At 36.8% G+C, this 15,932-nt stretch overlaps 1 protein-coding gene across 3 annotated transcripts in view; it reads right to left on the bottom strand.

Moving 5' to 3' along the window:
* Positions 1-11,355: 11,355 nt before the first annotated feature.
* CACNA2D1 (calcium voltage-gated channel auxiliary subunit alpha2delta 1) overlaps positions 11,356-15,932 on the bottom strand; it is a 357,726-nt gene continuing 353,149 nt past the window's right edge. For all 3 annotated transcript variants that reach the window (XM_033514368.1, XM_015628094.1, XM_015628095.1), the window contains one exon: positions 11,356-15,932. In XM_033514368.1, coding sequence (XP_033370259.1) covers positions 15,816-15,932 — 117 coding nt within the window. In that variant the 3' untranslated portion in view covers positions 11,356-15,815.

Below are 15,932 nucleotides of genomic sequence, written 5' to 3'. Positions count from 1 at the left end.
TTGTTTTAGTGTGCAAGCTTTTGCCTGAACTAGTCTCGCCATTTAATTCCCACTTCCCCCCATTCAGTACAATTAAAAGAGCAAAATGTTTGTGGTTGTGAGGCCCAGAAGAACTGCTTCTGACCTACAGAAACCCTGCAGTGCCTCAGGTTATATAAGGAGGATGCTGAAGGGACTGGGGCCTCCTCCTCCTCTGCTGCTCCACACAGATGGCATTTTGGTTATAGACAGGATGTGACCACGTTGGAGAATTTTCCTCCTTTTTAATCTGCATGAAGCAGTTGTCTTCTGATATATCCCATAGCAACCACTCCAGCCTAAACTGCAATGATAAAAGTTGGTTTTATGAAACTGCAGAAGTTACTGATATTATGGACAAAGCAGCATCCAATAAACACCAACTTTTTGTTGGTAATGGCTCTTGATAGCTTAGCCATTCACAAATCTCACACTTGTCATTTCTAAGTCCTACACAGGTACTTTTTCCCCAGTAGGAACAGTTGTCTACACTGTAATATTTGGGAAAACATAGCAGATATGTCATAAACCTTCCAGCACAGATGTAAACCAGAAAGGAGATAAAGATCTCATTCAAAAGAAGAAAAAAAAAAACCTTTCAAATCTGCACAGTTTAGATTAGACAACATTATTTTGAAAAAAGAATTCAAAAGCACTAAGCTGATGCAAGGATAATAAATATTTTTTTATTACATACATACATGCATGTGACTTTTTTTCTTTCTGTTAACGGGAGAAATTATCAGGACAGGACTGGAGAGTGAAAGTTGACCCTACACAGCAGTTCCCTAAGTAATCTCACAGCAACAAGGTCTTAACAAGACAGGCAGGATTTACAGCCAGGCCTGGGATGACAACAAGGGAAGTGAAGGTATCAACCCATTCCTCAAGAGATAGGTTGCTACTATCAGGACCATCATGTAACAAATTAGCACTGACTGTCCTTCTGAAGAGATGTCCACGGAGGTTGGACAACTCCTGACTGTTACCACAGTCCTTTCTGGCTTTAATACAATATCATGTTGGAGTTTTGGGGGTCTTTGAAGGTTTTTTCCAGTTCATAAGAAAGAATGGTGCTTCTCTAGTGTGTGTGTGCTGGAAACAGTGAGCAGCAGAGTTCATCCTGGTCTTTGATAAGTTCTGTGAGAAGAGAGGACACTCACTGAATTTCCCATGTTGAGTATGAACCTTTTTCCTCGTTATTTTACCATAAGCAGAATATCAGCAAACTGATATTTTAAACACTGCATGTCCAAATTGACCAGATACCTGATGCCACATTTGACAAAGCTCCAGCATTTTCAAGGGAATGCAGAGGAATAATTATGAAAGGGATGATAAAATGCTGAACTTAGAGCAATGATCTCAAAAGTGTATAAAATAAATAAGAGTTTAATTTATTTGAATTGTAATTATTACTATTACTATTACTATTATTACTATTATTATTATCCCCATGCATGAAAATTTAAGAAGGGGGAGTGCTCTGACCTCAGTCTCACTTATGCAAGAACATGCAGTCCTTAAAGAGAAAGAAGCAAATTACTTTAAAGCCATTCCTGTCTCTAATGCAAGAATTTTTGTTTAGATAATTCAACAAATCACGCTCTACACTGAAGTCAGCAGAACAGCTCACATGTGATGCTCACGTGCCCTAAGTTTGCAAGATACTGATCTCATATATTCTTTATTTATATATTGTTATGACACTCTTGTTTCCATCTCATATTTGTGTTTTCCTTGCACTTTAAACAAAGCCTCTCTCCACATTACATGATTTTGCATGGAGGGCAAGATAAGTATTGGGGAATGGATATGAGTAAGAAAAATGTATCATTAATCCATGTTCACAGGTCTCAGCAGGAAAAAAAAAGCATCCATAAAAAAGAAAATCACATACGTCTTACATTACTTCACATTAGTCTTCCTAGATCAGATTTTAAATGCTGCCCTGTGGTTATTACGAAGTATATTAATTTATTTGCTAAAAAATTGTTCTGAGAAGCTTCATGAGTCACAGTGTGCAGTTCCTGGTGATCACTGGGGCATTTGTTTTTGTGACAGGAAACACTTCAACTACCAAACACAGCTGTTCAAAAAACAGTGTAAAACATGCAGGTGTATAAAGGGAAAAAAGAAAAAAAAAAAAAGAAGCTTCCTCCCCATCCCAAAAACTTTTATGTGCATAGAAAAATAAGAAGAAAACTAACTTTTAAAGCTAAGAAACCAAGTTACTGAACATCAGAGAATCTCAAATTTAGCTGATAATTGTTTCTATAAATAAAATCCACTCTATTTTCATTGGACTAAAGTACTGAACCAGCACTCAGTGTGAAAATGAATTTAGTCTAGATAACTGGACCTACCAATCTGCATAGACAATAGACTATAAATGTTTAAACAAAGATATGTGTTTTCAAGTTTATTTTATGGGGATTGTTTTTAGCTGATTAACTGTCATTAGAATAATTGTGCCTGTTATTTTTCTGTAGTGATTCTGTTCAGCAGAGGTTTAACACTACAGATATACAGATTAATATACAGATATTAATGAATGTGACAGTTTACATTTCTGAACTGGAACTGCCTTCTCTGTTTAGGTGGTGGGGGTCAGGCAAACATTTTAGAGTATGAGATGGAATAACTCTCTGATACCAGGACAAATTAGCAACCCCAAGAAAGTCTGCTGATGCTCCTATAAAGCATACCCATGTCCATCCTTTCACCTTCCTCTGGACCAGTGCTCAGAGCCCCACCCAACCTGGCTTTGAACACTTCCAGGGATGGGGCAACAACCCCTCAAGGAAACTTGTTCTATTGTCTCCCCACCCTCACAGCAAAGATTTTACTGTACAGTTTTATAAGTCCCTTTTCTAAAAACAAAATAACAAGCAAGAAAACTGGAAGTTATTTCAAAGCCTTTACCTAGCAAGTCACAAATGTGACAGCAGAGATGTCGGATACATCATTGGCTTCCCTTCCACTGCACTCGAATTTCACTTATTCTTTATCATCTTGCATTTGAGGATTACATCAGACCTCTGTACCTCATGCAAATGAAAACACATTTATTTCTTCAGATGTTATAGAGAAAACACAATTTGGAAAGTGATAGGAAGATGACTGGAATATTTTCTTTACAATCTTTGTAATTGGACTATGGAATTTTTAAAAAGAACAAAGCTCACAGTATTTCATCACAATTTTAGCTATTATTTCATCTCCCTATGAAGGTTTGATGTGTTACCAAGTGTCACATAATTCCTGAGATGTGATGTGATAATGATTCAAATAGTTTCTTATTGATAATGTCAGCATTTGTTGAAATAACTTCAAAAATTGTTGTAGAGAACACACTTTGTCCTTTTTATTCCTTTTTTTTTGGCATTAGGAAAATTACAATTGAGAGCTTAAAGTACCATTCTTAAAACCAATACTTTTTATTTATTTTTAAGAATAAATATATGTAACACTAAAAAAAATTGTCAAAACAAAATTAGCAGACAGATCTCAAGCATTAAGTAACTTCAAAAAGGAGCATAACAAAATTTACACTGTAGACAGCAATTTATAATCTTGTTAGAATAATTTTTTTCTGTGAAAGTATTCAAACACGTATTTTCTTCATCGTATATGCATTTTTGCCCACAGAAATATTGTGAAACAAGTGCAAAATTTAATTCAGAATCTTCAGTTCTATGGTTTCCAGAAAATTGCCCGCAACTTTTGTTTGCTGGAGCTACCAGACAGGCTTACTAGAAAACTCAGAAAACTTTTCTATAAACACCATTTTTGTTTCAGGACAAATATTTCTTGAATTTCTGCCACCAAAAATAAGATGAGAACTTTGTCCTTTAATTGTTATAGCATACCATTAGTAATACAAAGTGAGGAAAGGGACAGCCTGCTACATATATTCTACCTCTACCAATCACAGTTGTTGGGTCAAAAGTTTTTAATCTATTTGGCAAAATTTTATCATCCACAGCAGTATATTAAAAGGACAGAAATTCCTTAGCTTTACCCTGCTTGTGAGAAAAAAATAAGAAAAAAAAAACCCACATAATTTTCTTTTAATATCTATAATTTATAATTCTACAGACTTTAATTCATGTTTTACTAACTGAAATGTATTTTAAAAATACTTTTAGCAAGTGATCTTCCTTCTCAGGCTCTATCATGCTTTCTTAAGGTTAAGTCAACAACAGTGGAACCCAAGATGAAAGATAAATCACCTTTAAAAATATTAATCATGGATTGTAAGAAAATATGAGACAAAATATCAGTGAAGTCATTTAAAAAATATTCAGATAATTTTATTTTCTGCATATGGATCTATTTCATATAAATGCAAGTTGTACATCTATTACCTTTGGGTTAGTAACAGAAGCTGTCATGAAGTGGATCATTTTTACATATGCAAAAGTTAACAGAATAATTTCAGGCCACCCAGTGTTTCCAAAGTGCAGCTGCCTGGCTTAGCCAAAGATTTCACTGGTCCACACAAAACTGTATCCAGACACTCTAGACATACTTTTCAAATTTTATCATCTGTGACTTTAAATAAGAATTTTGTATATCAGGTTTTCTGACCAATGGTGGGAAATGCCTTCAGAGCAGAGGCTGAGGGTAACTCTGTGCAGAAACGTTTGCAAGGTGCCTGTAGGTGCTGCAAGCAGCACTGCTGGGCACAGGGGATGAAGACTGTGAGCAGTCTCAGGGAGGAGGAGAAATGAGTAGGCATGCAGGTGACAGAGAACAGTCATCCCTCTCCTAAATGACACAGCAAAGAATACTCCTGCCAGCCTCACTGGATATCAGCATGAACCTCAAAGAGTTCCTGCTTGTGCACTGCACACTGTGCATCTCCCACACAAAGCCTGGCATCTCATGGCTTTGTATTCTTAAGTGACTCTTGCTGTTATTAGCCCAGAAAAAGAGCAGCCATCCCCTCCAGTCCAGTTAATATTCCCTGCAAAGGATGGTAACTATCCTTAATTAAGAATGTCTGCTTTTTAGAAGTGGTTAATCCTTCAATCTGCTCTTTAAGTTTCTGCTCTGGAGAGTGAAATGCTAGGCAGTCTTAAAAATACAAACTCTTCCTTAAGTGCATTATGATGCAGTGACAGAAGAAAAAAACCCAAACCCAAACCAACAAACCAACAAACCAACAAACCAACCAAAAAAAAACCCAAACAGACAAACAAACAAATCAGTATGAATCAAGAAGTATTTAAATTTGGACAAGCAGACATCATGAGCAACACTAGAAGAAACTGAGTCTCTACTTACAATTTCAATACAATCTCCCTGGTACAGACTCATAGAATTTTTCAGGTTGGGAAAGACCTCTAAGAACATCAAGTCCAATTGTTAACCCAGCATCTTTCTGTTCAGCACTAAGCCATAGCCCCGAGTGCCACTCCCACACATCCTTCAAATACCTCCAGGGATGGTGACTCAACCTCTTTTCTGGGCAGCCTGTTCCAATGGTTGACAACCCTTTTGGTGCAGAAAATTTTCCCAATATACAACTAAAACTCTTCTGGTGAAACTTGAGGCCATTTCCCCTCCTTTTGTCACTCGATAGTAGATATGAAAGACTGACCCCCACCTTGATACAACCTCCTTTCAGGCATTATATAGAGAGAGCAATATACTACTGATTGAAACACTTTGTTTTTCTGATTTGATCATATTTTAAAGTTGCTATTTGGTTCAGTAAATCTGACTTGAATTTTACCAAAAATTAAAGCTATGTCTGATAACCCATAAAACTATAGCTGCTAAATTCCCTATAAAAGCAATTTTAATAAAATATTCTGTAACTATGAGAGAAAGTTTATATCCTGTGTAGTACTCATTTCATGTTGCACTTCAAAATGGAAGAGCTGGGCTTTGTTTTGATACTGGTTCATTACACACACATCATAAACTTTATAAAAAAACCCCACCAAAACATTGTGCTGAGAAATACTAATGTGAAACAATGACAAACATTGTGTTTCCTAATGGCAATCAGTTCAGACATATTTATTTTTTTGTTACCTCTTGAAAGATCTATAATCTGGGTGCTCTGGGCAGGCGGGTAATTTTAGTGGGGAAAAGAAAACCCAAAGAAACAAACAAAACAATTCCTCTTTTACTGCTGTCATCCTCATCACTGTATGGAACTTTATAATGGGATCCATTGGATTGTGTAAATCGACTGAATTGCAGGCAAAAGCCTCAGGTATGGTGAATGCAGCTCAGGGTTAGTTACAGCAGGGTATAGCTAAGCTAGAAAATAGAGCATTCCACACGATTCTGTTATTTTTAAATGGCTATTAAAGATACTAAAAAAAAAGAGCTCTCTAGTAACAGAATATCCATTTACATGAGACAAAGTCTTCTGGAAGCAATAAAGGTGCCTATCTGCACAGTGCCCAGGATAGGTTTTCATTCAGAACAGGCCTATTTTCTATTTAAGGCATTTCACTCAACTAGAGATTCTGAAAGATCAAATATCACACTACAGGTTCTCCTTCACGCTTTGCAAAGGAGGTCTTACATGCAAGCTGCTTAAAAGCACAGCTTTACTCATGTCATCTGCCAGAATAAAGCACAGTGGGCTCTTTGACCTTGGAAAGAAAAGCGTTCTGGCAGGTCACTAGAAGCCTGGGTAGCATCTAAAAGGCATAAAAATATTTATGTCTGTGTGCATATTTCCCCCTAAAATCTTAATACCTCAAAATCTACACCTACATTTCCCAAGAGGTGTGGAAGCATTTGAAAACTATTGTGTCTGACTTACAATTTTTCTCAATGAAATTTTATGCAGATAACAGCTCAAATATTATGTACTTTGTTGAATTTGTTGCTGCCAATAAATGGACACAGGGAAACAGGTATACCAGTTTGTTCCACTTAGGTGCAAAGCTCTTCTTAAAACCTCCAGAGAATTATCAGGCAGTGCTGGCATTGCTCAGCAATCACCTCATCCTGGTGGGTGCACTTTGGGGAGAGCACGAGGCACTAATGTGGTGCCAGATGTGCCCTCTGTGCAGGATGTTCTAGTTACCGTTTACTTTCCTCTTGGCCATATTACCTGCACAGTTCTGGTCACACAGAAAGTCAGGTGCTAGAAAAGGAAACTTTATGAACTGTATCAGGATCCAAGAGTTAAAGCAATGTCCAGCTGAAATACAAGCAATCTGTCACCACTGTTCTTCCATGCCACTGCCTCAGCTACAGGGTTATGCAAAGTTGGGTACCATCACAAGGGGTTAGAAAATTTTTGGATGACTGAATGAGCAACGCATTTTCCAAGCCATAAATAGTCTACTATTACCAAAACTGGGATCAATAATACTTCCTACTACTAATCCTAAATGCTTAGATTTCAGCACAGCTGCTTTCCTTGTGGGTGGTGATACCTTCCATTCACTGAAAATTAAGGATTGATTTTAAAGCTTGACACTGTATGACTTGCTAGATTAGAACTGGACAATAATATTAAAAATCAGAAAGTTCAAGGGATTGATGACATGAAACACCCTTCTCAGAAACGTCCTAGAAACACTGTCTAGTTTCAGACTCCCAAATCCCAATACAGCATTTATGTACCAAAATATCAAGTCAAGTGGGCCCCAAACACACAAAACTGTGATATCTTGCACACAGTTACAGATATTTAACCTTTCCAGAACTCTCTACATCTTCAAGTTCTACCAATCTCTTAATTTCTTCTCATTCCATACTGAAATAATAACAATTGAAAAAAACCAAAATAAAATTCCATTAAAACACCAGAAAACAAATGCTTAAAGGTGATTATCTGTTTTCTATTGCAGACACATCTTCAACAGCCTGATGGCAAGACCATTCAAGGAAGCCATCCAGCCTCTAGGATAGAAGTCATTGCTGCCTCTAAATATAAGTGCTCAGATTCTCTCTCCACTGTAAGAACAGATATTCTCAGACTAAAGGAAGACTAGAACCAGACTTTACACTTTTGAGACAAATATTATATGTGGGAACACATGATGCAAAGTATGAGTAACATCCCTTTCACCACCGCTGCTATCTCCCCTCTTCTGTGGAAGGCATTCAGTGTTGACTCAGACTGTGCTCCAACCACAGGCACCAAACAAGCTCCTCTCAGAGCCTGGAGTTTGGCATCTCTTTCACAATGTCTGCACAGCAATGGCCTTTAAAGCAGATGTAGGCCTGTGTCATTCCCTGGTAGCTATGAGCCTATATTTCACATCTGCCCTGCCTTAGGGGGCATAGACTTCAGGAACTAGGTTGATTTGTAGCAGTACAGAAGAGTCAAGTTTTGAATGAATATACCTCCCCTGTTTGGTTCTTCTCTGGATCTAACACCCTCATGCCTCAATTCCAACAGAAAGGTGTGTATACAAACTGCAAAATGACACCCAGAGGCTGATCACTGGGACAGTTCTCCCTACTGCGTGTCTACATATCATGGATCTCCACTGTCCAGCCCAGGAACACAGACACCTAGTGCTCACCTAGTGAATCCCACTGCAAACAATTTAGCTTCAGGCTCTCCAAGCTTCCCTGCATGTTATTTCCCAGACTGGTATTCCCAAAAGAGGTCAAAACCAAATCTTACCATTATATGGAGTCTTTTCTCTTTTGTGCAGACTATAGACAAACAGGACAGGAGAATGCTCCTAATTTCCAACCCACAAGAAATTAGGTAATACAGTATCTTTTTAGGCAGAGGAGACCCTCAGCATCTGCAATTTTATCTTAGAGCTCATTAATTCCTTTACATTAATTAATTCCTGAAGATCCCAGAATTTATATGGCAAACTGACTAACCCATATCATAATGTGCAGCACTTGGACTCTCAAAATAGCTAACAGGAATAATACATGCTAACCACACATACCAAAACATTGTGCTGTTAGTCAATGTTCCAAGCATGTTAATTAACATTTCCGTAGTGTACATATTACAATGCTCAAAAAATTTATTTTTTAATAATCAAGCCACAGAACGGAGGCTGAGATCACAAGAGTCTGGGTCACAAGAAGAGTCTGAAGCCACAAAAGTTAAAATGGAAATTCTGAGCGAGATTTCATTTCCAACTCCACATGTTTTGTTTATGAAATAACTAATTGAGTGGCTGAAAAAAATAATTGAAAAATATTCTTGAAAAGGAAGAGTGAATACCACTGAAATCTTATATTTCATATTTTCTTCTCAAGACAGCTGTCACAAACTAAGCAGCACTAAGAACCCATTAAAAAAAAACAACCTAACAAAAAGTAATGGATGAAGTAGAAGATGCAGATTTTACTTATGTAAACTTATGTTAATATGTTAACTCCTCTCTTTGAAAAGGCATACAACTAAAATAGCAGTAGAAATGTCTTTTTAAAGAATTCACCTTCCATCATGAATGGACTGTTAAAGCCTGGCTAGGCCTTGCAGCATGTGCAACCAACTAAACTCTGTTCACTGTACTGTAACTCAGGAACAATTGACAGCTGCATCTAGGTGAGACAAATAACAAACATGTTTATCATTTCCCCAAAGGAAACACTTGTTAGCAAGTTCAAATACCTGTTCTACACCATATAGGATGTAGACTTGGAGATCTAGTCAAGGACAGATTTGTAACATCCAGAGGAAAATCAAGGTTCAAAACCCCAAGAGAAAGAGAGGGGCAGATGCTCTATTAAAAGTGAAGACATCATTACAAGGTGGGTTTCAAAAGGAAAAATCAGCTCCTGAGAATGTGATATTGTCAAACTGACAAAGAGAGAAATTAAATATTTAAAACAATTAGAAGAAATACAGTTAGAATTTAGACTAAATCTCCTGCAAGTCTCATTTTTCTTTCCTCTTCTCCCATGTACATTTTGTGAACAAAAGCTTCTAAGAGATCATTGGAAAGCAAGACATTGTTCTCAATGTCTTTTTCCACAGACAGAGAAAATGTTGTACCATTTAGGGTGGGCATATTGTTCAGTCAAGCATTACAAGGAGGACTGGACTAATAGATGTGACAGTGAAGGTGTTTTGTAATATTCATTCTATATAATGTCTTGATTTCTGTAGATGGTTAGCAACAATATATCTGCATTGGACAATGTGAAATCATCTCTCAAAATAATACAGTATGACAGGCCAAATGCATTCTGGTTTGGTTTGCACAAGGGACGAATATAGAATATCTCACTGCAGTGCAGCCATTTCCCATATCAAACCGATGAGGTCAAATATGCTTATAAGTTCCAGAAGTGTGGGGGAAAAAAAACCTTGTGTTGTCCAAGAGTGCCTTCTCCTTTACTTAATGACTAGTGTATTGTTATACAGCAATTAAACCAAACATGTACAAGAAAGGGATTTTTGGGATTTATTTGTTTCTACATCTCAATGGCAGTCAGCTTACAGAAAACATGATAGAGTGAGTTCAGCATGTGGGGATAATCATGTAGTTAGGGAGCAATGTTTAATCTAGTTGAGGCTGGTAATCTCTGGATGTTGATGCAGTGTCATGCACTGCCTTGTAGCATTTCCACATGGGTGATCTATTGCTTTGCAGAACTAAAATCTGCATTTGATTTCTTATTCTCTTATCTATTCCTCGGGGATTCAGTAAATCCATCAGAATTTTACAACTGCCATTCTCTCTAGGCTGTGATACATTCGCAGTTAAGGATAAAAATCAGGCTTTAAAGCAGTTGCTACTTGCAGCCTTCTGCCCTGCACTTCTGACAGAGATTGCCAGTGCCCCTGCAGGAAGTCTGAAACCAGCAAAGCACCTCCTGAGCACCCCAAGCCTGGTTATTAAGGTACATACATCCACTTTTATAATAGTGCTTAGCTAAGAACAGCAGCAGTACAGAAGCTGAAGGAATCATGACTCAGTTTTGGTCAGAGGTGGGGACAACTTGGGCAGGACCGATTTGATCCATCTGATTTTACTCTACTTCTCCATGTGAATGAACTCTTGGACTTCATCAGTGTTTACAAGTTAGCAAATGGCAACCCTTCCAAAAGCAATTGTTTTGGGACAACACGGATACTTCAGCTGTCTTGGACTCTTATTTTACTGAGAGCTTTACAGACCTCAGTCTTCAATGGTTATATTTTTTCCAGTGTTTTTGTTTTAAATTTTCACAGCCACAAATGAAACAGAAATGAAGGTTTCTGTGCATCCTTCTCTGAACCCCATGAGGACCTGCATTAAGTCACTATCTTCTCTCTCTTCAGACACTTAGGTATAATTATATGAAATTCAGAAATATTATGTAGCAAATAATATAGGCTATTATTTGCATGTTTTTATTATATAGAAGGAACAATAAAATAGTTGCTGATTTTAAATGATAAACTTTTATTCTGAATATACTGTTTTTGCACAATAATTAACACAACAGTTCTAGGATTATAAATTTTTATAACATTATTGTACAAATTTTTACAAAAAATTATTTTTTTCCAGGCTTGTCAAGTTCCACAAAAGTGTCAAGAGAACACAAGAAAAGGGAGAAAGACTTGCTTGCCTTGTAAGAGCAACCAAGTCTTTTTTTGCAGAAACGCACACTGAGCATTTCAATAAAAATATCCCAGAAAGCATGATCCAGACATTCCATACAACACAAGAAGAGAAGACAGCTTTGTCAGATCACAATCTCAATTTCATGGCATCTGAACAAGACAGTATCCCTTTAGCCTCAGTGAAATATTTCTTCAAGATGATGTTTTTCTTTTAAACCATAAACAGGACAGATGCAAGTAGCTGGGAAGAGGGTGAGGCTAACTTTTCAAAAGTCTTGAATTGTTTTCAGACGCTTTGTTTTAATCTTTTTACAATAGTGTACAATGAGTATTAACAATATTAACATTGTGGTATGAACAAAATAATAATAAATCTGGCCTTTGTTAAAGGCTTAGATATCTGATGAAGTTAGGGCAAAATTTATCCTGGAAAGGAATTATTAAGATTTCACCTTAGGTTGACATTCCAAAAACACCCGAGTGCATTGCAGTGCCTTGTAGGCATTAATATATTTCTTAATAACCAGTGTGCTAGCATCTGAATTTTTGGATCAGCGGTACTGAGGTTGTATTTTGGAGTTAAGTCATACTAAGCATGTTTGTTATGTGTTAATGGGAAAAAAGGTCTTAATGTCTCTTCAGTGACAGCAAAAAGCTCTCAACCACAGCAAGTAACACTTGGGTTGCAAAGGTCACTTAAAAGGGATACTGCTTATTTGAAACCAGTAAGGCCAGGTTTTTAGTTAATAAAAGGAATATTGTAGGAAAACTTACAAATGGCAGCAACACTGTTGTTTTTGTCAAGTTAAGCAGTAAAGCCTCAAGCATTAGAAACATGAAAAAGATCATACTAAAGTCTTAAAGGTACAGGACCTAAAAATCTTGTCATCAGACCTGCTATGTCATGTTAAAAACCTGTTACAAATATGGACCACGGTCAGTGTTTTGGCAGTAATGCTGGTTGTGTAAAAGCAAAAACTAGAAAGAAACCTTTCATGTGAAGTCCTCAGATCATGTTTTGCACAGTACCATGCCGTAACAACTTTAATGGTGGTTACTTGTCAGATGAACAATACACTGCATGACTTCTGTGTGAACTGAACCAGTCCCAAAAGTTCCCTTTGCATTATTTAAAGGATTTGAGCAACCATCAACAGAGCCTTTTATCTGGCTTTAGAAGCCACAACTTTTTTACAGTAAATCATATTTAAAAATATCTTAATTTAAATTTTAGGATCAAGCTGATCCTTTCAAAGACAGGAGATGACTGTGATGCACTGTGAGAGTAAGGATACTCTTCTGCACAAGAATTTGCATTTACTCATGTGAGCTATTACTATCAGACTGGTATTCACATTTTGAGATAGCTAAAGTTCAGATTGAATTTTTTGGTTTGCATTTTGCAGATACTGGGGTATTTTAAAAGAGTCTTGACCATCACTTGGTTATATTCTAATATATAATTTCAAAGTATTTAAAACCCTCACTACTTTCTAAAGTATTAATAAAGTGGGTATCATGTTGGCTAGATGTTTATATAGAATGTTATAATGTTAGCTGGAAGGCTACATGTTTGTATAGAAGCACATATTTCAGGTCATATAGAGGGGTGAAGGAGAGGAACAAAGGTCATTTCCCTCTTTGGATTGTCCAGGAGGGCTCTGTGTCTGCATGGCATGGGCTTCTCCCTCCTTTTACATTTGAGCACTCTAAGGGAAGTGGGATGAAAGCAAAGGCCACAGTTGTTTCCTGTGAGAGCATGAATTCGTGCCATCTTTCTTTCTTTCTTTCTCCTTACAAACTCTAATCAAATTCTTATTAAGTAACTCTGAAAATAGCCTACCAGCATAAGCAAAGTGTTTGAAACAGTGCAACTTGTCCATGAAGGGTTTCTTTTGGGAAGGTAAGTGAAAACTATAGAAAACTTAGTACACTAACGTGAAATTAAAAAAGCACAACACAAACCAACTAGTATTTAAAGTAACCTCAGAGTAAAGGCAGTGAGTGCAGTAATTATTGGCCTAATCTCAGAAAACTTACTCCTCCCATAAAATGTCAATTGGATGCATTAATGAAAGATACTGGATGCAGTCGTGGCATTAGAAACACTCCAACTGATTTTTTTATCGGGTGGTAACTGGGGCTAGGGTGAACAGAACTGCAGCACTATGGTCTGGAAGGAAGTTTTTCTTCACCCTTATTATCAGTGTTAGCTCATCTTCCCTGAGGAGGACCTGAAGTCATCCAAAACAGTTGATTGTACTTTTAACCTCATTACACTGCTAGGTATATATATATTTAAATCTAGTTTTTTTCACTGAACAACAGGTCAGGATTTATTTTTTTCACTCACTGTATTCCCAAACATGAGAAAATACATAGCTGGAGCCAATGTACATGAAAAACAATGAACCAGCCATAAGTACAACTACTGTAGACATCTGATCGTTCAAGCCATGCCATGGCTTTGAGTAGCTTCTTCAGTTTTCATAGGATATTAACGCATGCCCAATCATTTCTTTAAGCTTTTGGCATGATCAAAATTATATCAATCAATTGCCAGCATATACATACCAATGATTTGCATTTTTTTATTTTTAAAAGAGCTAGTGTACTGTGCCATATTAATATTTGCATTTTGCAGTTGTTAGCAGAACTGTACAATACCAGCAGCTGCACATTCATTGGTTTAGCTGTCTTGCAATACTGTTTAGTTCTGAAAACTAGGAAAAAAAGCGCAAATCATATTTTGCATCAACACTATGCTACACTGTAATATTGTAATTTACTGCACCAACCTGTATCACCAATGAGGTTGTATAAAAACAACTTCTAGAGTTATTATTCACAATCAAGTATCAATGTGCATACATATAGATTCAAGGCTCCCCATTTGTTTATCTTTTTTCCAATTGCAGCAACCAGGTCATTTTGCTGTTAAATATGCTATTTCCATTAATAAATAGCAACAGCAGAAGTTTTAAAATTATAGGTGGGCTTATATGAAGGAAACAAAGAGGGAACCTGATATGAACCTTAGAGAACATATACTTCCAAAAATAAATGTGTTAAATCTGATTTTTATATTCTTAAAATATCTGTACACAGATTTTCATGTGAGATCACTATTCTGTAAAAAATCCACCTCAACTCTTTCATTACAATAGCTATATTTACCCTATTTTCTCAGCTTTTTCATTGCACAGTATATTCAGAGCTCTGTTTCATAATATAATTTAATATGATTTGATTGCAACACATTGCATTGTTCAATTTCTCACACAATACAAGAATCACTCTGTTATCTTTTCAATGAACTATACTCTACCATCAAAGAAAACAAACTGAAAAACAATAATATAGCATCATCATCATCATCATCATCATCATGCAAAATACCCCTGGAAACCAACGTTCAAATATCACAAAGACATTTTTTATTCACAAGCATTTTTGTTTCAGCCTTTGAAGAATTTCTACTAGCTTTATATGTAACTGCATTGTGAAAAGGAGGTGAATATTACATTGAAATTAGCATTTTTTTCTGACAGATGACACCAAGTTTAAGATGAAAATCACTTTGTTACACTCTCCAGTTCCTTTGTATTTTGAAACACAGTAGTTTTCTCCCTTCCTTACTTTATACATACAGTATCAACCTACCAAAGCTTAGCTGGCCGCATGATTCATTTTGGAAGAATTAACCACTCATCATAAAGCATTCCAATCATGGTGAACTTCTGGTAAAGACTGGCCAATATTTTCATTTTACTCAACTAGTTTGGACAAAACAGAGGTTGAAAGCAGCCATTGTGGTGCTATTAATGTATACTGGGGAGAACGTTTTCCTTTTTCCTTTTTCTTTTTGGTTTTTAAACAACTGTTCACGTAAAAGAATATAAATCTTTAAGATATCCAAAGCTTAAAAGAAATGAAAATCATATACATAAGCCGTTGTTAGGGGAGCCCTTTTACATGAAGTCATCAAGATTACAACAACAAACAAATGAATAAACAAAAGGTTTTAGATTTCCCCAACGGGGCACGTACAGAAATCTGTTTGGATGTAGATGATGCAGCATTCACACACGTTTAAGGATCCGACACTCCAACATGCAGGCATCGTGGTGCCTCGATGAGTCTCACAACGCGTGATAACCAGACACGAGCACTGCTGTTCTGCTGCTGTCTCTTAGCTGACCCTTTCGAAAATGAAACTGAGGCTATCGTTTTGGCCAGGTCTCGATTAAGTTATGCAGGTTTTGGTTTAGCAAGGTCATAACTGGCAGTGTCTGCTGCCAGATAACAGCCAAAGCAGGACCAACTGAATTGCTACCATAGACCACAGTGATGGACTCAGACCAGAGGCCCCACCGCAGTCAGCCGAATCTTC

This window comes from Parus major, chromosome 1A (assembly GCF_001522545.3).
Source record: "Parus major isolate Abel chromosome 1A, Parus_major1.1, whole genome shotgun sequence".
NCBI classification, from domain to species: Eukaryota; Metazoa; Chordata; class Aves; order Passeriformes; family Paridae; genus Parus; species Parus major.
Note: the sequence above shows the minus strand (reverse complement) of the source record. Positions and strands in the feature narration are given on the sequence as shown.